This window comes from Rhinatrema bivittatum, chromosome 11, assembly GCF_901001135.1.
Source record: "Rhinatrema bivittatum chromosome 11, aRhiBiv1.1, whole genome shotgun sequence".
Classification (NCBI taxonomy): domain Eukaryota; kingdom Metazoa; phylum Chordata; class Amphibia; order Gymnophiona; family Rhinatrematidae; genus Rhinatrema; species Rhinatrema bivittatum.
The window spans coordinates 65,130,173-65,157,871 of NC_042625.1; the positions used below are offsets into that span (position 1 = coordinate 65,130,173).

Sequence of the window (27,699 nt, forward strand, 5' to 3'; positions counted from 1 at the left end):
ACAATGAATTTGCAAGAAAAATATCAAATTTTAAATTTACAGAAAGATATGAGGAGAGAGAGTATATATTCATGCTTGTGCTCAGACAAAAGAGTGGGGAGGCTCATAAGGCAAAGCACGTGTGGGAACTCTTGCACATGCTCAGTAGAACTCAAGTCTACTAGTTTGGAGAGACAACTCTATTCAATGTTGCTGGATGATATACCCCGACATGTAACAACAGAAAATTGAAATCTACCATTATTATTGTGTTTCCACACTTAGTGGCCTGTCTAATCTCTGTTAGCATTTCACAATTTGTTTCACCAACTTTGTCCAGTGGATGGTAGAAAATGGCCATTGCTAAACTCCTTCCAGTCATGCATGGAATTTCTATCCATAGAGACATGAATTTGCATCCTATTTCACTCTTCATAGTCCTTAATATATTGTGCCATGCCACCACCATTTCTATCTGCTCTGCATTTCGATATATGTTGTACCTTGGTAGCAGTGACCCATTGGTTACCCTTTTTCCATCAGGTCCCTAAAATGCCAGTTATGTCTGTCTTCATCTAATAGGAAAAAAACCAATGTGTGGGACCAATAGGTGATGCTGCTCCAAGTAATCAGAGGTAATAGTCCAATAACGTCTTCAAAAACAGCATTTATTTTGAGCGTAAATGCAAAGTTTCAGAGAAATGCAGTCCCTCGACACTGCTGTATTTCGCCGCAGGGGCTGCATTGGGAGGGACCCACGGAACAATTCCTATATAGTTGAGAAACAGAAAATTCAATAATCAGAACAGCAGCAAATTTAAAGCTGGAAAATGCTTAAATCAAGTAAAAATCACACAAACATCATATACCCAATTGATGTTCATTGACTGTAGCTGAAGAGTTTATAAAGCTTATAATTGTGAAACATAGACTTAATTTTTGAGTACTTGCCAAGTTCATATGGCCTGGCTTGGCCTCTGTTGGAAACAGGATGCTGGGCTTGATGGATCCTTGGTCTGACCCAGTATGGTATGTTCTTATAATATAATAAAGAATGTAATATAATAAGAGTACATAATGAGCTCTACACAAATTAATATTGAGCTTACCATAGGCATAGTCAAAGCACAGGTAAAGCAAAATTAATCCAAATATCGTATCCTGCAAGTAAACAAAGAGAAGGTGAAGACAAACACTAAGGAAAAGGCTAAGAGAGTGGCTGTAAGGGCAGGAGAAAGTGAGTCCCAAAGACGTACATATCAACTGGTTACGTGAATCAGCAAGCCAAATGAGAGGCAGCAGGACGCCTATTGTAGTGAAAGGAGGAAGCGTGTAAGTAATGCTTCGAAAAGAAATCGCCAAAAACAAGCCAGCCAATTAAAAGCGTTACTATGGAGTCACGCAATGTAAATACGTCATTGTTGTGGACTATTTGGTCTTCATCTAGTGCCATACACGCTAACTCTCCCATCTTATTTTTTATTTTTAGACTTCTGGCATTTGCATACAGACACCTAAACATATTCTTTTTCACAATATGCTTACTAGATAGAAGTTGATACAGGTTATTTGTAATCAGCTTTTTCCATATCTCTACTGCCTAAACAATCTAATTTCCCTTTTTTAATGATATCCTTTATGGATCCTGCTCCAAACCATGTGCTTCTGAGCGACTGTCAGTTCAGTGGCTCTGTATGGTCTCTGAACCCTCTGAGCTCAGCAGATCTGTGTATTTTTATATCTCAACAGTAGTACAAGAAGAGCTCTCTGAACACTGAGCTCAGTGAATCTGTGTGTCTCTACAGGTATTGCTGACTACACACCTATAGACGGGGAACATATTGTTCTAAAACTGGCTAAGTGGTAGCAGAGGCACCTGCTGAAATTCTGCAGTGACATCCAGAAGCAGCACAACTCAGCACCCGTCCCCAGCTGGAAGGTGGACATGCCCTTAAAGCATGCTTTCAACGAGAACTGCATTCTGCTTGAGGTTTGATCATGTGTTTTAGGGAAGGCACTTATAACATAACATAATGCAATCAAGCTCAATGTTTTTTTGGTTCAAGATTTTGTTTAACTCTGACACATGATCCAAATGGCCTGCAGCGAGCCATTTGGTTTGCTAGTACTAATATACATGCCATCTCACTTATATGGAAATTACTTTTTGGGATGTGGCTGGCTTTCAACCTAGCTGCATCCTCCTTTAACCCCACACTGTGCCATTGATAATGGGAGACATTGGAAGTTGAGGTTTTTTCCTTACCTCATCAGCATTTGTATTATGGACTGTAGCCCCCTTTGGAGCTGGGTCAAAAATGAGCCCAGCCAGGAGCTGTTAAGATTTATATTATTTAAAATGAAAATTGTTCTATGAATTCCACAATTCACTCCTGATGGGGGTGGACTCTGGTTTTTAGCTCTGCAGTTTGATGAGCTCTTGCTGTCTCTGGGAGCAGGAATCGGGTCCTCTTTATCATGGTGTAGTTGCTTGGCCATTGTACCAGCCATCAAAATGCTTAGTCTTCTCTGTGTTTAATGCTTATATTCAACCTCACTCCTGTTTCAGTGCACTGATGCTGAAATGAGACAGACTTTGTCATTGTGACAATAAAATGACTTTGTGGCAGATGCCTATGATTACTAAAACTACACAATATTGTTTAATGAAAAGACATTTGTAATTGTATTGCACAGTCCCTTTACTAAAATCTAATATCATGTGTGTATGTTGAGATGAAGTTTATCAGAATGAGAAGCTTATCTATCACAGTCTCAAGTAGATGTCCTGCTGATGGAGCCAGAAGGAAAGATGAGAACTGGCATCACTGCACTAGAATTTATCATCATAGAGATCCAGATTTCAACACTGAGCCAAAGTCAAGTCATTTGTATACAGAACTGACCTCATTTGTGCTTTATCCTTAAGAACATTTATTGTTTTATATTCTGATTTAACCAATCCTCATTTACATGTAGTAATGCAAAAAAAAAAATAAAGCCAACTCCTTTCTCAGGATACAACCACTCTGTATGACGTAAGACAATGCCAATATAACAATGCTATTAAATTACAATTATTTTCCACTGGGCAAGATGGTCTTCTTTCATTCTTCTAATCCAGCTGATGAGTAGGATGTCTACTACTGATGCCATTTTTTTCTCCCTCTATTCTGTGTAGGCCCATTTAAAACAGAAGCCTCTTACTAAATAAAGCAGTGTGCTTGCTATGTTAGTCTACATAGAAAGTGGTTCATTTTTCATTAACTTGACAAAGGCAATATAACTTTTAGTTTTAGTTACAAATGTATTAAGTCTGTCCAGTGAAAGGGAATCACCTACAATTTGTTGGCCTCTGTTTCTATTGAATAAAGCAGCATTTATAACCTGCTACAACAGCTGCAAGTGCATCCCTAAGTGCACAGTGGTGGGACATTAACAATTGGTACATACAAGATAATCAGATATGTTAATACTCAAACTGCTACCTCTGTACCCATACTCTTTCCCTGTTGCTGCTAGCTCTGCCACACAAGGTACTTACATAACACCATAATGTTATGGCACAGCTTAAATTTAGGATCTAGCTGATTTATATCTGGGATAGGTGTGTTCCATTCATTGTGGTAATAAATAGCATGTGTAACTAGATGATTTTTAAACCCTCCCTTGGCAACACTTTACAATATATCATTGTGTGTGAGGGATGGAGGAAGTCAGGAGCTAGAGCATTCTCCAACTTCCCCTGTTTTCTAGGTCATATACAATGTTCCCTCTAAGCTGTGTGCATGCACAGATCGTGAACACTATGCATACGCCAAAACGGTGCATACAGGAAATCCTGATATTGTTTGTATTATTCTGGCTTGCAGTGCACAAATCTGAACTTGGCCTATAAAAGGTTGCACAAAAAGTACATTTTTGGGCACGTAGGCTTTCAAAAATTCGAGGAAACAGTTATGCACCTAATTTTGGTCACAAACCCCTTTGTGCAGGCTCAGTATCAGCAGAACAAGTTCTCAAAAAAAAAAAAAAAAAAAAAAAAAGGTGGGGGGGATAAATGATTCTCCCTCTCTCACCCCCATCCCACAAGATATCTTAGGAAGGAGCAGTGATTCCCTGACACAAACCTGGACTGACTCCAGTCTCTTAAAACACTATCTTTATTTGCCACTTTAACACATATACATTAGTAGACTGCCTTTACCTTCCGAACAGTGCACTCTAATCACGGTTCACTATCACTGCCCTCAGTACTCCTACAGCTTTGTAACAATAGCTCAGAGTTTAGACAGCAGTATTCTACAGGAGCTGCCTTCCTCCTGGAGGCCTGAGCCTGGTATTATCCCCACCTGGATGCCAGTTCTTATTCCTCCCCTGCTGGGCCCCACCCACAGAACTCTTTCTCACAAGGGGAATTAAAGGGGACCAGGTATCTAGCCTGGTCCTGCACCGGTTTAAGGGGGAACATAGGGGGCACTACCTCATTCTATCTAACTGGACTTAACAGAAACTACACTACTTTTCTGTCTGCTTGGAAAGGTGTACTACCTTAGAGTACACAAATTTCCAAATGTGTTCTTTGCAGGGCCGGTGCTAGCTTTTTTGCTGCCCTGTGTGAAAAATTATTGTGCTTCCCCCTCCCCCCGATTCATTCAGTGTATGTCCTAGATGCAGTAAATAAAGCCTAGCTCCGTCCTGCAATCTATATTTTTAAAAACTGACATGCCGCCCCCCCCCCCCCCCCACACACACACACATACTCACTCGCTTTACAGATGCACACAAATTATGCATTTATATCAAATTTTACATGTAAAAACATTCAAAAGTACGGTCTTCTGAGGCAATAATAACACTTACAGCGGTGTTTAGCCAGTCTGAGTTTTCGTCGTTTATTAGCTTATGAACTGTGCATAGTGTTTTAAATTGAATTCAATTTAATATACGGATGAGTGGGGGATATCCTGATCTGTATGTGGTGAGGTGGGGTACGAGACAGGGGTGCCTGTCAGTGTTTGCCCGTTATGCTAATCTTGGCATTCAGCTTATCTCTTGCCTCCGCCGGCAGGCAAGGGAGTAGTACATCCTTGAGATAGCTCTCAATATCCCCCTCTTTAATACTATCATCATCAGCATAAAATTGAGTGAATCTGTTTGAAATGAGCTTGCTATCATATATGAACTTTCCATCCCTAGTCTTAATTTTAAGAATCTGATTTTGCATACTTTTCTTTTTAAGCCATTTGGCCAAAAGCAGACAGGCTTTATTACCGAATTCAAAATATTTCTGTTTCACCTGCTCCATTTGGAGTGCTAACTCAGCCTCATCTAAAGCTTTCAGCTCCTGACGGGTTTTCTCTAAAAGAGGTAAGGTGTGCTCATCCAGGCTTATCATGTGTTTTACTTCCAATTTAGCTGTCCTCTGCATCAACTGCAACCTTATCCTTTCCTTCTCCTTCCTGAGAAAAGATGCTCTGGAAATTAATTTACCCTGCATTACAACTTTTAGCTCCTCCCATAGTACTGCAGGGCTCATAGTCCCCGTCTCATTGATGACTAAGGTACCTGTTGCTGCTGTCCTCCCTGCCATTCTGGTGGGCTACCCGCTGCTGGCCCCTGGAACCCAAAGGCTCAACCTACAGGGAACAGAGCCGGTATAAATGAAGCTCCAGGGCACATCCATCAGCTGATGGTGTGGGCCTAAGGCTGTGCCAACCATGCCCCAGCACAAGAGTCCACGTCACTTACAAAAGTTACAACCAGCTATCATGTGTGATGTATCTTCTTCCTTCTTAGTTAATAATTAGAAAAAAAGTTTGAACATAAAAAAATTGACTGGACACAGCCTCAACTCTGCTCCTGAGGAAACTGGATGGCCATGAACAATAATTGTGAGGCTGAATAACATTGGAGATAAGCAACTAATTTATGCAGACAGTTCAGAGAATGAGAAAGCTGATGTAGGGTAATCATCTGCTTTATAGATTTCAAGACTTCTCATCGGCTATTAAGATGTTAGTATTTTTGTAAGTATTAGAACTGTGAGTTTACAAAGGTCACTTACTTCATCTGAAAAGGTGAGAATTCTAGATCCTAGGAAATTAGTCACTAGTTTTGGACCCCTCCCACCCCCCAACTTCAACTCCCACTCACCCCAGGCTCTTTTTCTGTTAAATAGATAACCTTTCCCCCAGGTAAAGGGAAATCTTCTAAACAAGGAGTCAATTAGTGAGTTTGAATTTCATACAGTTTACCCTGATTTTAGTGATTGACTAATTTTAGTCTTGTTGCCGGTCATTCACAAAATAACAAGTCACCTAATATCAATTTAAAAACTTTAGTCCTTAAAAGACACCAAATAATTTAAAATCCATTAAAGTGAGAGACATATCTACTCCATAATCAGCTTTTAAAACTTTAGCAACTTACATTCCAGCAGCGAGTTGGGGGTTATCCAGTCTTTTGCACCGAGTGCCACATGTATGACTTTCTGTTGGGGAGGTGTTGTATGTGTGCACCCGGTGCAAAGAGTTCCTGGCTCTCAGAGAATGAGTCTGATCTCTGGAAGTCAGAGTGGCAGACCTGGAGGAGCGGAGGCAGACAGAGAGGCATATAGAGGTGACCTTCAGGGGCATAGCAGAGCAGTCCCAACTTCAGTCAAGCAACACTTGTGCTGCTTTGGAGGAGCAAGGTCACCTGACAGGAGAGCATCACCCTTGCTGTGGCAGGAAGTGATCCTGTAGCTAGGACCTGCCCTCCAGATGATGCCTTATCCTTTGCACCGAGGATGTGTTTCTGGGGCCGAGTGCCTTGGAGGAAAGTGTTAGGATGGCTGATGTAGTGGGCGATTTGATCATTAGAAATGTGGGTGGCTGGTGAGCCTGAGTATCACTTGGTAACTTGCCTGCCTGCCTGCTGTGAAGGTAGCAGACCTCATGTGCCACCTAGATAAGATTTTAGACAGTGCTAGGGAGAAGCCAACTATCCTTGTACATGTGGGTACCAATGACATATGAAGGTGCAGGAGGGAAGGTTCTAGAACCTAAATTTAGGCTCTTAAATAAGAAAATGAAATCCAGAAACTCCAGGGTTGCGTTCTCAGGAATGCTCATTGTTCCACGTGCAGTACCCCAGAGGCAGGCTGAGCTCCAGAATTTCAAGGCATGGATGAGACAATAGAGCAGGGAGGCTTGTTTTTTGATTTGTTAGAAACTGGGGAACAATCTGGGGAAGAGGAGTCTTTCTTTGCTTCAGTTTTTACTAAGAGGATACAAGGCAGATATCCATGCCAGAAGTTATATTTAAAGGTGATGATTCAGAGAAAATGAAACAAAGTCTTGCCTCACAAATCTGCTACATTTTTTTGAAGGCATGAAGAAACATGTGGATAAAGGTGAGCCAGGTGATATACTGTATCTGTATTTTTAGAAAGCATTTGACAAAGTACCTCATGAGAGACTCTTTAGGAAATTAAAATGGCATGGGATAAGAGGCAATGTTCCATTGTGGATTGAGAACTGGTTAAAAGAAAACAGTACGGCTAAACAGTCAGTTTTCTCAATGGATAAAGGTGAATAGTGTAAATGATGTCAGAGATGTCAGAAATGCTGATGGTACAAAATTATATAAAGTTGTTAAATCACAAGAAGATTATGAGAAATTGCAAGAGGACCTTGCGTGACTGCGCAATCAAATGGGAGATGGTATTTAATGTGGACAAGTGTAAAGTGATGCACATAAGGAAGAACCCAAATTATAGCTACACCATGCAAGGTTCCACATTGGCAGTCATCACCCAGAGAAAAGATCTAGGCCATTGTGGATAATATATTGAAATATTCTGCCCAGTGTGCGGTGGCAGCCAAGAAAGCAGATAGGATGCTAGGAATTATTAGGTAAAGAATGGAGAATAAAACAGAAAATATCATAATGTCTCTGTATTGCTCCATGGTGCGATTGCATATTGAATTTTGTGTCCAACTCAAAACAGATATAGCAGAATTAGAAAAGGTTTAGAATAAGGCTACCTGGATTGGCTATTGTTGGAAACAGGATACTGGACTTGATGGACCTTTGGTCTGGCCCAGTATGGAAAATCTTTGTTCTTATATAAAGGAGATCCTGGAATAAGGAAAAGACAGACAATAGGAACATAAAGAAAAAAAACTAACAGCAGAAGAAAACACCCAGGACACAAAAGTAGAAAGATTGAAAAGGTATTATTCATGAAGCACACAACATTTTAAAAGCTGTTCCTTACATATGTGCTTATTTTTCCCCTGCTGTGGAACATAAGAAACTGCCTCGCTGGGTCAGACCAAGGGTCCATCAAGCCCAGCATCCTGCCTCCAACAGTGGCCAATCCAGGTTACAAGAACCTGGCAAGTACCCAAAAACTAAGTCTATCCCATGCTACTGATGCAATTAATGGCAGTTCCTATTCCCTAAGTCAACTTTATTAATAGCAGTTAATGGACTTCTCCTCCAAGAACTTATCCAAACCCCTTTCGAACCCAGCCACACCAACCGCATCCTATGGCAACAAACTCCAGAGCTCAATTGTGCACTGAGTGAAAATGTTTTTCTCCCATTAGTCTTAAATGTGCTACTTGCTTACTGCATGGAATGCCCCCCAGTCCTCCCACCATCCGAAAGCGCAAACCACGATTCACATCTACTCGTTCAAGACCTCTCATGATTTTAAAGACCTCTATCATATCCCCCCCCTCAGCTGTCTCTTCTCCAAGCTGAACAGCCCCAACCTCTTTAGTTTTTCCCCATAGGGGAGCTGTTCCATTCCTCCCATCATTTTAGTTGCCCTTCTCTGTACCTTCTCCATCGCAATTATATCTTTTTTGAGATGCGGTGACCAGAATTGTACACAGTATTCCAAGTGCAGTCTCACCATGGAGCGATACAGAGGCATTATGACATTTTCCGTTTTATTAACCATACCCTTCCTAATAATTCCTAACCTCCCTAGCCTCTCCTCACAGGGGAGCCGTTCCATCCCCCCCCCCCCCCCCCATCATCCTGGTCACCCTTCTCTGTACCTCCTCCATTGCAACTATCTTCTCTGAGATGCGGCGACCCAAACTGCACAGAGCATTTAAGGTGTGGTCTCACCATGGAGCGATCAGAGGCAACAAAGACAGGGATGGTCCAAGCCAGCCACTGCCCCTCACACTGAGGGGACTGACTAAGGTGCAGAGGTGTGGTTTTCCTCCCGATTCTCCTTTTGGGCAGGAATTTGGACTGGTCTGTCAGGACTTGAGGAAAGGAAATTAGCAAGGTAAGCTCTAATTGTACCTTCCCCTTCATCCTGCCAGACCAGTCTTCACCGTGGGATGCATCTAAGCTATAGTATACAGAAATGGTTAAAAGCTTAATTCAATTTGTACCTGCTCCATCCTTCCAGTGGAGACTTGGAATATTAAATGCACTACCTGAGTTTCCAAGTGCAGTTGCTTTGCCTAATACAGGATAGAAACTTCAGTCAAAAAGCTGAGTCATCCATATAAACTGGAATTTGTCTTTGCTACAGAGAAAAATTGCTGTGTTAGGCGGCTTTTAGTCAGATTATTTCTTTTATTTTAACCCGAGTCTGACACAGGGGATCTCCAACAGCTGCAATTTTCCCTTAGAAAGGGCAGGATCAGTGTTGGGTAATAGGAAAATTGGTTCTTACCTGCTAATTTTCGTTCCTGTAGTACCACAGATCAGTCCAGACTCCTGAGCCCCGCCTCCCTGCCAGAAGACGGAGACAAAGACTCACAGATATACATAACCCAGGCTGATGCTAGAGGGAGAGGGACCCCTTCCCTCTTCCCTGTCTGCCACATGCTTAAGCATTTCTTCCCCTGACCTCCACTTCTCTGGTGTGATCTCATGCAGGGTCTCACCCCAATCCCTGCACGATCCTCTTTCCTGCTGCCACACCACTCAAGGCTTCATTGCTCTCTCCCCCATCCCCCACAACTTGTGCCTCGTTTTCCCCCATTCCCCTACACACTCTCATACCTTTCGCTCTCCCTCCTCCCCCCCCCCCCCCATGCCTCTCTTTCTTCTCACTCCCCTTAGCCACACTCATGCCTTTCTCTCTCCCTGCCTACAAAAATGACCGGATCATCCAGTATTTGGTGGGGGAGGTACAAATGTGATTGGGGAGGGTAAGGATTATGCCAGGGAAGGGTGAAGGCATTAGTGCAGATTTTACATTTGATTCACTTTTTGCCTCTCATTTCAACTCCAGTACAGAACTTTCCATTGCTAGGGATCAGAAATCAGTGGGGCCATAAGGAGTTTATATCGAGGTTGATATTCAAAGGCCATTTAGACAAATAACTTTTCAGTTATCTAGCTAAATGCCCAAACCGGCATATTTAAAGACTTATGCAGCTAGCATTGAGCCTGATAAGTCGGGGGCATTCTGGGGGCAGACAGGAGGCATTTCTGGGAGGAGCAGAGTTAGCCAGATAAGTTATCCGGTTAACTCTGGTTGTGCCACTGACCTGTCCTAAAGTTAGCTGGATAAACATGCAGTTAACTAGCGGGCCGATATAGTAAAGTCCACGGGAGAGCGGGCAAACACCCGCTCTCCCGTGCGCGCGATTCAGTATTCAAATTAGGCCCAGCGGTAAAAAGAGGCGCTAGGGACACTAGCGCATCCCTAGCATCTCTTTTTGGACAGGAGCAGTGGCTGTCAGCGGGTTTGACAGCTGATGCTCAATTTTGCCGGTGTCGGTTTTGAAACCCGCTGACAGCCACGGGCTCGGAAACCGGACGCCAGCAAAATTGAGCGTCCTGTTTTCAACCCGCGAGCCATGGGCTGACTTCAAAATTTTTTTTTTAACTTTTAGGACCTTCGACTTAATATCGCCATGATATTAAGTCGGAGGGTGCACAGAAAAGCAGTTTTTACTGCTTTTCTGTGCACTTTCCCGGTGCCGGCAGAAATTAGCGCCTACCTTTGGGTAGGCGCTAATTTCTGAAAGTAAAATGTGCGGGAATACCTAACAGGGCCATCAACATGCATTTGCATGTTGATGGCCCTATTAGGTTTGGGGGGGGGGGGGGGGTTGGACGCATGTTTTCGACCCCTTACTGAATAAGGGGTAACGCTAGCGGGTCGAAAACGCGCGTCCAATCACCGATTAAAGGTGTGCTCCGCTGGAGCTCACTGTACTGTATCGGCCTGTAAGTTAGCAGGGTATATTCAGCAGCGTGAGCGTGACTGCACCACTGAATATACCCTGCTAGTTAGCCAGGTATGTTTATCTGGTTGACTAGCCAAGCCGCTCAGCAGCTGAATATTGCCCCCCAGTATGTTTACTGTAAGGAATGCTTATAAAGTATTTTTACTTTTGTCTTTTTAAAAAGGAAGGGGGCGGGGAGGTTGCTTGACACTGCTTCATGCTCCCCACTCCCTCCATCTTGCTGAAGTTATCAACCTTGCAAACTTGGGCTGCCTGGGTATCAGTTACCTCTAGAACTGGTGCCAGCTTGCAGTGTCGGGTGGCTATTTCCTGTTGCCTCCTCTGGTGCTGGTGGAGGATGCTTTGCAGATGTTGGAGGCTGCAAGCTGGTGATAGTCATGGCTGTAACTGACCGACAGTTGCCCAGTCCCTGCAGCAATGATTTTTAGAACAGACGATTAAATCTGCTTTACAAAGTATTCTTGTGCAGTACCCAGTGGCACAGCAATGATTTTGTACAAAGCAGCTATTTATAGCTGCTATTTCTTTTACAAGGGTTATTTCAAAATGGGCTGTGAGATAATATCTTTGCCAGTCATTTTCTGAACATTTTGATCACTTCATTTTTTTTTTTTAATGTATTTTCATTTTTGGTGAACTTTCTTTCTGCAATATCTGAGCTTCCAGCCCAGTTGAAATCTTGTTCAGTCCCACTCATTCCTGGGCTGAGGAGGGTCTGACGCTCAGGCCCCATGGGGCTTCAATATGTTATGGTGGGTCTCCCATCCCCAAGTAGGCTCCCTCCCCCACCTCCTTTTCCATAGCCAAGGTGTCCCACTCTTCCAGTCAAAAAGCATGAGCCAAGCCATGGCTTCCTTTGGCCAGCCAGTATGTCAGTACGTGAATCTCCTTCCCTCTCAGGTGCAGTGAACGTACCCGGCCTCCAGCAAACTGTAGGAGCAGGATATGAGACGGTTTGTGCACTGTAGTGCTGTCAACATTAGACAGTTCAGTACATAATGTACCTGACCTTTACAAGCAGACATTATGATACAGCTGTCATTTACATAGGCTTTATAGTAACTGCTTGTATAAAAAACAAAAAAATAATTAGGCTGTGCAGTAAAGTCAGGTATGTAAACCTTTGACTTGTTGTGCCAGTCCTTGTCAATTTATCCCTCATTTGGAGGAGCAGGATGTGTTTTTGTTGTCATTTGTAAAATGCACTTGACAGAGACTCATAAGTGACAGTCCAGGCTCCTTGGAGCTTACAGGCAAGTCAAGACAGACAGATAAAACAAAGCCTCTTTATTTTTGGTCTGTGTAAGTTAAAGCAATAAGGCCGGGGTTTCTCGTCCTCCTTTAAAACTGGCTGGAAGTCCTCATACAGGGATTGGTACCTCTGGGGTCACTTCTTGTGAGGTCTGCCAGATGTCTGGGAGGGTGGGGGGTGGCATTATTTGTCTTCCCCAGGAACATGAATTGAGGAGCTATAGAGCTGTGTGGAAGAATAGCAGACGAATCTGGAAGAAACTTTGAAGATTTGACACACCCTCAAGCCCTTCTATTCTGGGCACAGCCCTTTAACAGATTGCAACACCAAGACTCAAGTTTGGCAAGTGGAGAACCTGAATGCATTCCAGTGGCTGAAGCCTAAAGGTTCCTGGACAACATGTCCTTGGACGGTGAGTAAACTCCACTAAGAGAAGGGCATCTCTGATTACCCTGTCCATGTGAAACGTGAAGTTAAACCCGCAGGTACACTTGCACCTCAAGCACAGTGGAGCAGGGGGGAGAGGTGTGGGAATTTAGCATTATTGGATGCAAAAAGCGAGTGTTTTTACTTCTGTCATTCTCTGCCTCTATATAAGGGGTCACCAAAGTGTCCTTACTATTAACTTTACAGACACCAGTAGATGAAGTTGTCGGAAGGAGGAATGTATCTGACAGTCCCCACAGAGAGGTGTCTTTCTACTGTGAGTGATTTTAACAAAATTCATGAGCCCTTTGGTTCTGGGATCCTCTTCAGGGTCCTTTCAAGGACCAAGCTTCTTCCTTCCTGACTCCTGTCCTGAAAGAGTGGCTGGTGAACCCATGGGTGGGATTCCCAGGCCCATAGCATCAGGTAGATGTGTTCGGTAGGGATGTGAATCGTTTTAGGACGATTAAAATTATCGTCCGATAATTTTAATATCGTCTTAAACCGTTATGGAACACAATACAATAGAGATTCTAACGATTTATCGTTATAAATCGTTAGAATCGTGAGCCGGCACACTAAAACCCCCTAAAACCCACCCCCGACCCTTTAAATTAAATCCCCCCCCCTCCCGAACCCCCCCCCCCCCAATGACTTAAATAACCTGCGGGTCCAGCGGCGGTCCGGAACGGCAGTGGTCCGGAACGGGCTCCTGAATCTTGTTGTCTTCAGCCGGCGCCATTTTGGAAAATGGCGCCGAAAAATGGCGGCGGCCATAGACGAATACGATTGGACGGCAGGAGGTCCTTCCGGACCCCCGCTGGACTTTTGGCAAGTCTCGTGGGGGTCAGGAGGCCCCCCACAAGCTGGCCAAAAGTTCCTGGAGGTCCAGCGGGGGTCAGGGAGCGATTTCCCGCCACGAATCGTTTTCGTACGGAAAATGGCGCCGGCAGGAGATCGACTGCAGGAGGTTGTTCAGCGAGGCGCCGGAACCCTCGCTGAACGACCTCCTGCAGTCGATCTCCTGCCGGCGCCATTTTCCGTACGAAAACGATTCGCGGCGGGAAATCGCTCCCTGACCCCCGCTGGACCTCCAGGAACTTTTGGCCAGCTTGTGGGGGGCCTCCTGACCCCCACGAGACTTGCCAAAAGTCCAGCGGGGGTCCGGAAGGACCTCCTGCCGTCCAATCGTGTTCGTCTATGGCCGCCGCCATTTTTCGGCGCCATTTTGGAAAATGGCGCCGGCTGAAGACAACAAGATTCAGGAGCAGGAGCCCGTTCCGGACCGCTGCCGTTCCGGACCGCCGCTGGACCCGCAGGTTATTTAAGTCATTTGGGGGGGGTTCGGGAGGGTGGGGGATTTAATTTAAAGGGTCGGGGGTGGGTTTTAGGGGGTTTTAATGTGCCGGTTTTGCGATTTTTCGATTTTTCGATTTTTCACGATTTTTCACGATATTTTACCCCCCCAAACGGCAACAATACGATTCCCTCCCCCTCCCAGCCGAAATCGATCGTTAAGACGATCGAGGACACGATTCACATCCCTAGTGTTCGGGGGTCCAACAGTGGACTTCTGAGGTATCCTAAGAAACCAGAGAAAAGGGCTCAAGGAAGTGGAGAATTAGTCCCACACTCCTCATCTATCTGAGAGAGATGTATTTATTTATTTAGGATTCTTATATACCGATATTCTTGTATGATATACAAATCATGTCGGTTTACAATACAACAGAACAATCGCAGCATAGGCGTTACATTGAAACATAAAATACAACAGAACAATCGCAGCATAGGCGTTACATTGAAACATAAAATACAACAGAACAATCGCAGCATAGGCGTTACATTGAAACATAAAATACAACAGAACAATCGCAGCATAGGCGTTACATTGAAACATAAAATACAACAGAACAATCGCAGCATAGGCGTTACATTGAAACATAAAATACAACAGAACAATCGCAGCATAGGCGTTACATTATTTAGTGTCTCAGAGGAAAAAGATTATCTTTGTGAAGAGTCAGAGGGAAGACTGCCTTGCAGGGAGAAGGTCCTTCACCACTGCTGCTTAAAGGAAAGCATCAGCCTAGAAGAGTCGGAAGCCTATTAGCAGAAGTCTCCAGTTTCCTATTGGGAAGGAGTTTGCATCCAGTTTGCAGGTACTTTGGGGGATGTGCTCATAGAGGGACCCTTGTAAAGAGTACATACTGCCAGGGATTGCAGATTTTCAAGTTACTGTATCTGTAATTTTTCTTCTGGACCTTTATTTTCTGTATTGAAGTGCACTAATTCAAAAGGGATTTTTCCGCTGCCATCAAGTATTCTGTAAAAGGATTATTTTGAATTACAGCTATCCTGAGCAGTCTTTCTTTTACTCAGGCCGATACAGTAAAGTGCGCTCCAGTGGAGCGCACTGTTAGCCCGCATTTGGGCATTTTTGACGCACTATTTTTACCCCTTATACAGTAATAGCGCGTCGAAAACGCGTAGCCAACCCCCCCCCCCCCCCCCGAAACTAATAACGCCCGCATCATGCAAATGCATGTTGATGGGCCTATTAGTTATTCCCACCACGCAATACAGAAAGTAAAATGTGCCGCGAAGCCGCACGTTTTACTTTCAGAAATGAACGCCTGCCAAAGGTAGGTCTTAATTTCGGCCGGCACCAGGAAAGTGTACAGAAAAGCAGGAAAAACTGCTTTTCTGTACACACTCTGACTTAATATCATAGTGATATTAAGTCGAAGGCCCCAAAATTTAAAAAAAAATTAAAAATCTGCCCGCGGGTTGGAAGACGGATGCTCAATTTAGGCAGCATCCATTTTCTGAACCCGTGGCTATCAGCAGATTCGAGGACCAACGCCGGTAAAATTGAGCGTCGGCTGTCAAAAACGCTGACAGCCGCCGCTTCTGTCAAAAAGGAGGTGCTAGGGACGCGCTAGTGTCCCTAGCGCCTCCTTTTATCGTGGGCCCTAATTTTACATACCTGGGCTTTCTGAACCGCGCGCCCAGAAGAGTGGCCTGTGCGCGCGTTGGGAGAGCGGGTGCTCGCTGGCTCTCCCACGCGTTTTTCTGTATCGGCCCGACTGTGAGAAGCAGATGACTTCCACAGGACGTTGAAGGGCCTTGAAATACTTTACCTGCCTCCCCTGTTGGAAAAGGGACCCCGGTAATTTGGGTCAGAATGTGGCCCCAGCATGCCCCAGTGGGCACCTGAGCCCTGTTAGTCAGCAGAATAGGGGCTACATCTACTAAAGTGAAAGACCTGCAAACACTAACTTCTGTATGGAGGTCTTTTATGGGATAAAAGTGAAGTGTTTCCTCCCCCTGGATGTCAGTTTTTGATCATCTGTTTGACCTGGACTTTAAATAACCCACATGCGTGTGTGTAGCGTCAGACCCACATACCAACTACCCATGAGTGACATAAGAATAGCAACAGATCAGACAAACAAACCCGAGCTTCTGAAGAGCCCGGAAGCAATCTGCCTAACTCAATTTACTTCAGGAAATGTTTGCCTTCAAAGCAAGGCAGATCAGTTTTCCAGAGGGTCTCCTGACTCTTTCACTGCCTTGCCATGCACCAAATCAATAATACAAAGCATGAATCAATGTCTTAGTTGACAGACTGCACCTCCCCTGATGTAACCTAGGGGAAATCTGACCACAGAAACGTTTTCGGCAATTAAACTGTCCACTGAAAAATAAGCATGGATTAAGTAAAGAAGGTTCAGGAAAGGAGTTTGCCACAGGCTGTGTCTGCTTCCCTTCTTTCCAGCAGAACAATATCGTCACCCTTGCCCAGCTCATATTTCTGAGTGCTCCTGGGCACAGCTCTAAAAGCGGAACGCTGACCTTCTCCCCCCAGTTTGTTTGTTTGGTTTTTTTTTTTGGGGGGGGGGCTCTGTCTGCACACTAGCATGAGGGGAAAGGGGGCACTCGCCCAACCTGGCTTGTTACCCAGAAAGAGCTGGTGTAGGGGGGAAACGTGCCTGAAATCGGCCAGATGGCCCATACATGCAGCGAGGAGCCCGAGCCACAGGCTGGCGGACACTGCGACTCGCTCTTCCGGCAGCTGGAGAAACGCCAAGGGGGCCAGACCAGCTCCCATTTGGCCTTCCTAACAAATCTTTCCCGTTGTTTTGGTAACCGTTGCTGTTTTAAAGTCTCCGGTCAGAGCGCCTGCACCGCAGACGTCGGTCGGGGGGGGGTCTCATCCGCTGCACTACTGCATGCAAATCTGCCCGGAACTGAGCACCTGGAGATGACAGAAAGTGGGAGGAAAAAAAAAAAACCCACCACCCTAAACGTAAGTATCTTCATTAATGTCACCAGGGCGTGTCTGCCTGCCTGCCTGGGGGATTGCAACACACACCTCGGCTAGGATCGTGCCTTTCACCGCGGAGCCTCAAGTGATCAAAACAAGGGCTCCCAGGTACGGGCGCCTGATCGTATTTTAGCATTTACAGCCTCTGTGAGATGAAGAACAAGAACAGACTTCTCGAAGAAATAAAAGAGCACCAGCAGTATTTAAAGAACCAAGCTTTTCTGCACTTTAAATTAGTTCTAGTTCAAGTTTTGGGTTTTTTTTTTACAAGCCTTGCGTGAACTTGTTTTCTCTGCGTATTTTTTCTTACTCCTTTTTTTTGCATCCGGGTGTAGAAAACCCGAAGAACTGGTGCGTCCTTAAAACAGCTCTGGGTGCTGAGTCGTCAGCAGTGCTATAAGCAACAGACTCAGAATTCTGGTCTTTTTTTTTTTTTTTTTTGGTTGAAAGAAACAAACCAAACCAAAGTGAACAGTTTCCATCCATGTGAGGGAATGCAGAAATTAAAATGAGAAGGAAAGTAAGCTGCACAGGGTGTCTTCCCCTCCCCCCCTCCCCCTTGAGCTGAGAGAGACCCCCAGGATCACTTGCCACAGATGCGTTTGGCATCCTGCAGCAAGCATGAGGTGGAAACCGAGACGGCAAGCCTGGACGCAGTACCCGCTGAGGTCGCCTGCCCACCTAAACTGGGCCCTTCTGGGGTTAAGAGAGGGCCCCCCCAACCTGCAGCTTGTAGCTGCTGTACTTACCTGGTTGATAACCGGGAGCACCGTCGCCAGCCTTAACAAATGGATATTTGCTGTGCACAACTTCAGGTACCCGTTGCTGCTGTCCTCCCTGCACATGCTCGCTGCCATTCTGGTGGACTACCCGCTGCTCAGGTTGGGCCTGGTGAGGCCCGGGGCCGGAGAGGACGGGACCCTCACTGCTCACGCCAGGCTCCGCGTCTTCCTCCTCAGCCTGTCCTTCTGTGCCAGCATCGCCTTTGGCAACGTGGGACTGAACTACGTGCAGTTGTCCTTCGTGCAGACGGTGTCCACCACCACGCCCCTCTTCACCCTGGCCCTGTCCAAGATGCTGCTGGGCACCCGGCACCACATCCTCAAGTACACGGCCATGCTGCCCATTTGTTTGGGAGCCTCCTTTAGCATTATCGGGGAGGTACAATTTCATCACACCGGATGCTTCTTTCTTTTGCTTTCCACGTTTTTAAGGGGATTAAAGACCGTGCAACAAAGTAAGTAATCCTATTTTATTCATGAGAACAATTGATTATTTATAATAACATGGAACTGATGTATTTTTGTGTTCTTGATTGGATTCTGAGGGGTAGACTCCAAGTTGGAATTTCCCTGGGAAGTGGGCATTGTCTTCTCCTATCACTAACATCTCTAATTGGGATGTTTTGTCTACTCCTGCTGCCATACACAACAAAGAAGAATAGTTTTATTTATTATGGAAAAACAGTTAAAACCAACAAGGGGTATGATCAGGAGAAGCAGGGGTCAAGATTTGAAAGCAGCCTCACAAGTTGGATTTTTAGGCTGTATTTGAATAAGGTCACTTTAAAGGTCCCCAAATGCTTTTAGTGAAAACTGCCTGCATTGGTGCAAACTTTCAGGCTGATGTACAAAAGTGCATTCAGTCACGTGCACCTTTCTGCCTGCACTTCAACGTGCATTTTCTGTATGCAAAACTTACTGCCAATGTAGCAAGGAGAAAATGTGCATTTATTCTAAATGGGAGTACTGCTTAGTGCCCTCACATGGAAGAAGCATGCACATAAGGGCATTAAGCAGTATTCCCCCTCCCCCATGCAGAGATGCTACATCTGGCCAGTGCACCTTTTTTAGCACTGGAAACTTAACTCCAGCTCTGATCTGGAGTTAAGTCCAGCACTACTGCTCTGGCACGTTAAGCCCCTAAAAAAAGGGGGCAAAAATGTTTTAAAAAAAGTTTTAAAATATCCACAGATAAGTACTGACTTATCCAGCTATCTGGCAGCAGCTACTCGCTGCCAGATAGCCGGATAAATACTAATTTATTCAGCTAAGTGTCGGTGGCTGCTGTCACTTAGGGCCCATCAGGGCAATGTGGTCAGCGCTGGGGCTTTTTGGAGGGAAAATTCCAGCCTTTCAGCACTTCTTCTCCTGGAAATCACCTGGGATGGTCAAAGATTCCTATTGCTGATTATCTCTAAACAAGGTAGATTCTGGGTCAGACAATGTCAGGGCCTGCACTGACAAGCCGTCAATCTCTCCAGCTTCAAAGGTACCAGGCCGAACTGGGAGGAGTATCGGTGTAGACAGCTGGAGGTGGTGGGGAGTCCTGCCGCTGGAGCTCGGCAATAACTCAAGCTCACTGTCTCTCAACTAGCAGCAACAGTTTCTTTGGGACACTGAGTTCTGGTCTTCACAAAGTGGGGTATCAGTCCTTTCACCAGCAGTGGAGGCTGTGCTGGTTGGGTCTTCAGTTTTGCCATCCTTTTCCCCACCATAGCATACAGTACACTCAAAAAGGTAATTTTGAAACTGGGAGCGCTAAGTCAGCAACCTATACAGGTGCCATCTTGTCTCTTACCACACCACTTAAATTTATGTGTCCACACAGCAGGAATTGTTACCAAATCCAGTAATTTTATTTTAAAACCCACTGCAGTTATATTCCTCACACATTACCATCTAATACCTAGAGCTAGAACACAATACTGAAGTACCGTGCACAACTTTGGCAGAACTTCGGACCTTGCATTAGATCCAATCCCCTTCAAGATTCATCTGTAACCAAAAATGGGTCCTAGCCACCTGGCTAACCAATATAATAAATGCCATCCAAACCCAAGGCCTACTACCCAGCTCGCTCAAAAAGGCTATCTTCAAACCCATCCTATAGAAGGCTGGTCCTGATCCTAAAACTGACAACTATCACTCAGTCTCCGGCCTCCTCTTATCCAAAGTAATGGAAAAAGTAGTCTACCTCCAATTCTTGGACTTCCTAGCTGAGTACAATATCTTTCACCAATACCAATCAGGCTTCAGGAAAGGTCATGGTGGCCATCACAAACAGCATCCACCTTCATGTACACCAAGGTGGTGACTGCTTCATTGTTCTACTCGATCTTGGCTGCTTTTAATATGGTTAATCATTAACTCCTGACTCAATGCCTACTGAACATCAGCATCAATGGCATGACCCTGAAATGATTTGAATCATTCCCTTGTGGACCAACAAACTGTCCAGCCCAGGAGCTCTCCTCTGTGAAGAGTATCAGATGAGCCTATTCTACATGCATCGAGTACCACCTGTTTGTGGATGACATACAACTCTAGAATGTGTTTCCTGGCATCTTCTCCAGTTCTTTAACACATTTCTGAGGTACTGAGTCTTGTTTCTGATCTCGTACTTCTTCCTAAATATCCCATTAGTGTTTGGTGCATTAAAAGTGAAAGGTACTTGACCTCCTTTTTTTCAGACCCTCCAATCTCTCTCCCCCTTAGTCTTTTTCTTCATCTCTACCACATGCTGTGTCTCCCATACCTCTCATGCTCTTCTCTCACAACCCACACTTTTGCTCCCCTGCTATTATATTACTGTGTGTTACTATATTGCTATCCTTAACATAGGTATGGGGTAACCTGCACAGAGCAGCAGTTACTGCCCGTAACAGACACATGGGGGTAACCTGCATGGGGTGGCAGTTATTACCCTTAACAGACACTTGGCAGTATCTTGCAAGGAGTGGCAATTGCTGCCATGGGAAGCTTGCTGGGCAAACTGGATGGGCCATTTGTTTTTTTTTTCTGCCAATAATACTGTTACTACGTATGATGCCCAATATTTTAGACATGTAGTTGTATTTATTTAGCTCACATCTTTTCATTGGTAGCTCAAGGTGAATTATATTCAGGTAATTTAGATATTTCCCTGGCCCCAAAGGGTTTTATAATATAATGGGGTCATTTACTAAGCTGTGGTATTTGGTACCACAGCTTAAGAAACCTTGCAATATTACTCCCTGTGGTAAAATACTGTGGGAAAAAATATCACAAGTTAAAAGATCCCAAAAGCCATTTGATGGTAGTCACTTTACCTCGGGCTGCCATTTTCTTAAAGGGCCATAGCAGCCTGATAGAGCTCCTCCCCCTACCATGTGTAAACCCCACCCCCCCCACCCCCACCCCAGAGAGTCTTGTGAGACTCCCAACCAACTAGAAGTGGCCTTCATAATAAGAATTTATTAAAACCACATGATGAATGCCCCTACCCAACCTCACCTGTTTACAGTAAATTCTCCCCCACCCCTAGACATATCTGATGGTCTAGTGGAGCCCGGAGTGCCCCCTAGGCTCCAGACCTGGTGCTGTCTCAAAGCAAAATGTCACCAACCAGCTGCAATACTTGTTATGCTGCTATCATGTGATAGGGCATAACAAGTATTGCAGCTGACTGGTACTATTTTGCTTTAAGATGGCGCCAGACCTGGAGACTAAGTATGCCTAGAGGAGTGGGCGAGGGTGGGTCAGAAAGGTGTTCTATTGCCAAGGGGGGAGCATTTATTGAAAAGAGGGGTTCATAGGGGAGTGGTATTCACCACACAATTTAAAGGATTTTTTTTTTTTAACATAACGGCTGCCTCTAGAAGTGGCAGGAGGGTGGGCTGAGTTGTAGCTGACTTTCAAGAAATGAATGCAGTTTGTGATTTTTCTGGCAAGCCACATTTTTATTTCCATAAAATTTACTAGAAATAAGATGCTTTGAATGTATTTGCAAAGCATTTGCTTGCAAAACAGCTCTTTACCATACCCACATTATTGGGCGCAAAGTAATGTGTCATTTTTGTTATTGCTACCATAAGGTGCTTACCGTGTAATATAACCACCTAATGCAGCTTAGTAAACATACCCCTAAGTTTAAACCCTACCCCTAAGTGTGCACCTAAATTCTGCAGTGCACATTGTCTTCCTTTAATACAATTACCTTCTGCGTTTACAGCCCTTTCTTATCGGCTTAATCCAATTTAGGTATTCACCTACAGTTTATTTTTATTTATTTTTATTTCAAATTTTTATATACCGGCATTCGAGACAGCAGTCACATCATGCTGGTTCACATAAAACAGGGGTGCATAGAAAACATAACTATAACAAAGGTGCTGAAAAGGCAGTTACATATAACAGGGTGATAAGAACTTGGATGAGAAGGAAGAGAAAGGATAGGTTATTAAATTACATATGTAAAACAATAGAATGGATAACCAAGGTGTAGTTGGAGATTAGTAGACTATGTTGGCGTCCGGGAAGGCTTGTAAGAATATCCAGGTCTTTAGTCACTGTCTTAGCCTTGCCCTAAAGGGATTATGGGCATGAAGGGATTACCCAGGATATATGTCTGTGTGCCTGTATTCCCATAGAGTTTACCTAAATACCCCAGCTCTGCAGCCCCCTTAAATGTAAGCAGTTTTTTCCTTAACAACTTAAAATTTAAACTCCTCATCGTCTGGCACTTGCTCCATGGTAGGCTAGCTTGTTCTTCTCCCGTGCATCCGTTTCTGCTCTCCCCTTCTCTGTGCTGTGGCCTTGTTGCCCTTTTATGGTAACTAGTAGCCTACAGCTGGAGGGTAACTCCTCCCTAAGCAGCTGCTCCCTGCAGAGATCATCCTGGATGCCAACCCTGGGTAAAGCTGGGAAACGTAGTTCCTTAGGTGCGGTCATCTTAAATTGCTTTACTTGGCTTTATTTAAATCCTATCTGGTATCCTTAGAGCTGTATACTTTTGCACAGGGACTAACTAAAGAACCTAGTAATCATCACAAAAACATATCTGGCTAACTTACACAAGATATTCAGCAGCATGTCTATATTGCTGAATATCCCTGAATAAATCACTAGCTAGCTGGATGAGTCTTATCAGTCTAACTTTAGATCTGCGATTGAACAGGTCTAACTTATCCATTTAATATAGCCAAATAAGTTTGAATATCACTATTTATTTGGCTATGTTAACCATATAAGAAGCTCCTTCCCGAAATGCACATTTCCTGCCCACTACTTAGTCAGATACGTACTTATCCAGATAAATGGCAGTCACTAAACATGGCCAGATATTCAGCCACCACCACTTAGCTGGATGAGAATGGATATAGTCGGCTAAGTGGTGCTGAATATTGACCTCAGTGTACCAAGTTGAGAGATGTGTTACACTTAAGTGATAAAGCTAACAAACTATTTACCTGAGAGTATAATAGTGGAGAAATTGTGCAGAATCTGGAAAAAAAAAAAGATTTAAGAAAAAGACTCTTGTTCTTACATGTGGTTAAAGTATTTTTGGGAATATATGGCTAGATTTTCTATTGTCGCGTGGCTCTGGGGGGGCGGGAGGGCGAAGTGGAGGGTGGGCCTGCGAAAGGCGACAGCGATCGCACCGCGGTGGTATCGCTGCTGGCTTTCGCAAACCAAAAGCACCACCGTGAAAGGTGGTGCTATTGGGCGCGTTACTGATGGCGATAAGGGTCCTTACCTTTTCACCGTCAGCGATGTCTTCGCGGCGTCCACCCTGACTCCTCCCCTTCTGGTGCGGACGCTGCCCAGAACCCGCCCCGATCTAGGTATCGCACGCGAAAAGTCCCTTTCCGCGTGCGATCCCTTTAGAAAATATCCCCCATAGTAAGTGAGCAAAATACTTACTTGATATCTCTTGAACTTTTGCAGAAAATAAGCAAAGACTTTGAAATTGTTCAGAATAAGTCAAGCTCTGCATGAATAATATGTTTACCTGTAAAGAAAAAGGGAAAAGTTAATAATATTGCCAACACTTAACATGATTTTTAGTGTTATTTTTGAAACTTGTTTAACATTAATTAAAACTTAGATCACAAAAAAACAAAATATGGGGTGTTAATGCCTTATTGGCTATCTCTGATGTCTGTTATCTCCAGATTAGGCACCTGCCATATCTTTGGCTGTGCTTTAACAACATTTATATACTGCTTTTGATGTGAAATCTTATTGTGAATTTTTTATATATAATCACTCTTTTGTTTTGTATTTTATGATGCAAATAAAGTGTCAGTAACAAGTCAAAAATTGCTCAAATAGCCTCCTGTATTCTATTTCAAAGCACCCTTTCTGGACATTGTACTTCATAAGGCAGGAAAAAAAAAGTGTCAGGCACTTATCTTAAACTGAAGAAAGACGCAACTGTTTTTGATAGTTTCTTTTTCCTGCCCGTTCCCGATTGTCATTGCCCGACACTGCCAGCGTTTCGACAAGAGATGTCTGCTTCTGGGGCTGGAGAGAGCTTGAAAAGTTGTAGACAAAATGTAATTCTCATTTATTACCGAACGAGATATCGCAATGCATTTAGAGGCTTACTGTATTGCAGGGGTTTTCTTTCATGCGGCTGCCACTTTTTCAGCGGCTGCCGGCATCTATTCACTTGCGTGGTGTTTTACGTGGAGCTACCAGATGTCAGAGGTAGCCAATAAGGCATTAACACCCCATATTTTGCTTTTGTGATTTATTCATATGGGGGGGGGGGGTTCATAAGAAGAGGCAGTACCGTTTCTCGTAGTATATAATTCATTAAAACTTACCAGACTTCTTGAAACACCTTTCTGTCAGCAGAATATCCATGTTAGTAAGCTGGCATTGGAATAAAAAGTCTACATTTTTTTCTTGAAAGTGGATGCTCATTCTATCCATTCACCACCATCCATTCTCCCTCCATTGCCTCAGGAACGAACTTAGGGCATAAGCCCTCCAGGGATAGGAAAATGCCTGCCGTACCTGACTGTAAACCACTCTGAAGTATCACAAAAGGAGGAGGAGTATAAATTAAAATATTATTAAATTAGTACTAAATGCAAACTTTTATTTCTGCTCCTCCTCCAGATCTGCAGGAGAACCATAGTCCTGGGGGTGGTGGAACTATAACTTTTAACAGACCTAGGAGGGGAGAGGGCAATTGTAGGAAGTGGAAGTGGAGGTTTCAACCCAGCAGATGGTTTATAATATTGACCATGGAGATGACATCTGAATGTAGGACAGATGGAAGAGGTGTGCTCAGTGTGGAGTAATCTCACCACGTGTGGCCCTGTTAGCAAGTTTGAATCACGGCGTCACCAGCTTTTTTGACTAAAATTTAGATTGTGTTACTAATTGGTATTTTACTTTTCTCAGGTAGCCTCCTGAAAGAAGAAAGAATTAATGCAGTGACTTTGCTTTACCTAATGTCCGTCCCCAGCTTCTGCATCCTTTTCATTGCTGCCCTGGCACTGGAGAACAGGGCGGTCTGGGAGGCTCTGCATGGCCAAGATAATGCACTCTGGCTCTTCATCCTCCTCAGCTGCTTGGCGTCCGTCCTCTACAACCTAACCAGTTTCTGGGTCATTGCTCTTACGTCAGCTGTCACCATCCATGTCCTTGGTAACCTCACCCTGGTAGGGAATCTGTTCTTGTCGCAGCTTCTCTTTGGCAGCCAACTGACAGTCCTCAGCTATATCGGCATTGCACTGACTCTGGCAGGAATGTGCCTCTATCACAACTGTGATCTCATAGCTGGCAGCCTGAGCTCCAGAAAGACACTGCTCAGAAGAGACAGGAACACCAAGTCTAAGTGACTTTAGGGCATTTATTCCACTTTAACTATAACTGGAAATGTTTACAGAAGAGCTAGGATTCCTGAAAGCAATTACTGTTGGAGTCAGTTGGGCTAGAGGATCAAATACAACAAGAAGTGAAGTGTACATCTCTCTCTCTCTGCAATGTTGATCTGTGTAGGAGGAGGGAGGACGGTTGGGATGTGCATGTAGGAAGGGCAGAGAAAGAATGGGAAAAGTCCTTCAGACACACACACACATGTATTCGGCCTCACCAAGTCCTACATTTGATAAAGTTGCGGGTATTTAGTCCCACTGGGAATAGGTTACTGTTTGAAGCATTTTGTCTAAGGAATGATTTAAAAAAAATGTCTTTTCACTTTCCAATCACTGTTAACTGAAAATATTGCTGACTTGAATATCCCTGTCAAAGGCAGACGGGCTGCTACCTCTCCCCTACCCAGTCTGGCAGCATGCACCTGGACCCACCTCTCCGCCAGCATTATTTCAGGTAGAGCTATCCTTTCCAGCATTATTCTGTAACGTGTCAGGAGCTAGGGTGCGGTCCTGGCTGCTGTCACCCAAATATCTCACACCCAGAGCCTAGCAGTGCCAATACCAGGTGCCTCTGTTAGCAAGAGTGGAATTTTTTTATTTTATTTTATTTTTTAAATCTGTGAAAACCAGAATCAGTTTACAGTCAACCAGTTTACTGCCACTAGTGGATGTATGCAGTGTTGTATGAATGCACATTTAAGGTGTAGTCCCTGCTCTGTGGACTTTAAAATCTAGATGAGACATGCAAAACAAATAAGAGTTTTCAGGAATCTTATATACACCACAGTAAACATGGTTAAACTAGGCTTCAGGTCTACAACGTAAACTCACTTGAAAATTGAGCAGTTTAGATATGCTGGCAGTACAGTTCAGTACAAGTCAGACTTGGTATGGCACCAAGTCTATTTGTCCAGGAATTCCCCCCTCACTGAACTGAAATCTACTCTAATGAAGTTAAAATACAATAAGCCTTCATCCAAAGCCACCTGGTGCATTTCCCCCAGTTTGTTCAGTCATCACAGTGATAGTTCAGCAGAGAGGCACTATTAACTCTCTTCCAGTAAAAGGGCAAATTTTCAAACTTCATTTAAAAGCTACTTACTCAGGTAAAAAGGGCTCTTTTAAAAAAAAAACTGCCCACCCTGTGTGCAGGGAGAAGTCTCCCACAACACTCTCCCCCACATTTTCATGGACGCGTTCCAAGGCAGGGTTAGGACAGGGAGGGCAACACCACACATTTTCAAAACTACGTTGTGTATCACGGTGCAAATTGCTGATGGGAATAACCCCTGGAGCAAAAGCGGCTGGACACAGGAGCAACTGCCTTATACAGAGCAAGAGCTGGATTGGAACCAGGATCTCCTGCCTAAACCAACCACCTTGCCTTCAGGTTGAGCTTTCACGTTCTGGGGGCCCATCGGGACTTAAACAGAAGGTGCAGTCTGAACAAAGGACACCCAGAAGAGCAGGGCAGGACTACAGGAATGGAGAAACATAAGGTAGCACCCCCCCCCCCCCCCCCACCCCCACACACACACACTTTCCAGGGACAACATTTTCAAGATCCTGTGGCAATTATGTGGCAATTTTGCACAATTTATCATATTTGGAATTTAAATAATGCATTTTTTAAACTTTATAAAAATAAAGCCATTTTCTGACATTTCTGTGTCCAATTTATTTGGTTCTTTATTAGAGGAAAAATATTTTAATGATTGGGGCTGGGGAGGTAGGAGGGTAAAGGATCTGGAACTAGGAAGGGAGGACATCGCAGCGAATGGAAATTAAGAAAGAATCTGAGACAGCAGGGGTAGAGAGATAAAGGAGGTCCAAGGATGGG

At 44.3% G+C, this 27,699-nt stretch overlaps 2 protein-coding genes and 1 long non-coding RNA gene across 4 annotated transcripts in view; 2 read left to right on the forward strand and 1 right to left on the reverse strand.

Moving 5' to 3' along the window:
• TCN2 (transcobalamin 2) overlaps nt 1-3,071 on the forward strand; it is a 54,381-nt gene extending 51,310 nt beyond the window's left edge. For both annotated transcript variants that reach the window (XM_029570928.1, XM_029570927.1), the window contains exon 10: nt 1,785-3,071. In XM_029570928.1, coding sequence (XP_029426788.1) covers nt 1,785-1,846 — 62 coding nt within the window. In that variant the 3' untranslated portion in view covers nt 1,847-3,071. The remainder of the gene's footprint in view (nt 1-1,784) is intronic.
• On the reverse strand, nt 9-18,076 carry LOC115072924. Its single transcript, XR_003851888.1, has 2 exons — nt 17,956-18,076; nt 9-1,015 (listed from the first exon to the last, which is right to left on the reverse strand). It is a non-coding gene; the product is annotated as an uncharacterized LOC115072924 (long non-coding RNA).
• On the forward strand, nt 17,195-27,522 carry SLC35E4 (solute carrier family 35 member E4). Its single transcript, XM_029570930.1, has 2 exons — nt 17,195-18,443; nt 25,384-27,522. Exons 1-2 carry the CDS (start codon nt 17,828-17,830, stop codon nt 25,821-25,823), a joined length of 1,056 nt encoding a protein of 351 aa, XP_029426790.1. The 5' UTR covers nt 17,195-17,827; the 3' UTR covers nt 25,824-27,522.
• The last annotated feature ends 177 nt before the right edge of the window (nt 27,523-27,699 follow it).

What these genes read in the sequence shown, in the direction of transcription:
- SLC35E4 (XM_029570930.1), top strand. Translation starts at nt 17,828, where the DNA reads ATGAGGTGGAAACCGAGACGGCAAGCCTGGACGCAGTACCCGCTGAGG. An exon ending in ATTAAAGACCGTGCAACAAA is followed by an intron (nt 18,444 to 25,383) that starts GTAAGTAATCCT and finishes TACTTTTCTCAG; the next exon opens with GTAGCCTCCTGAAAGAAGAA.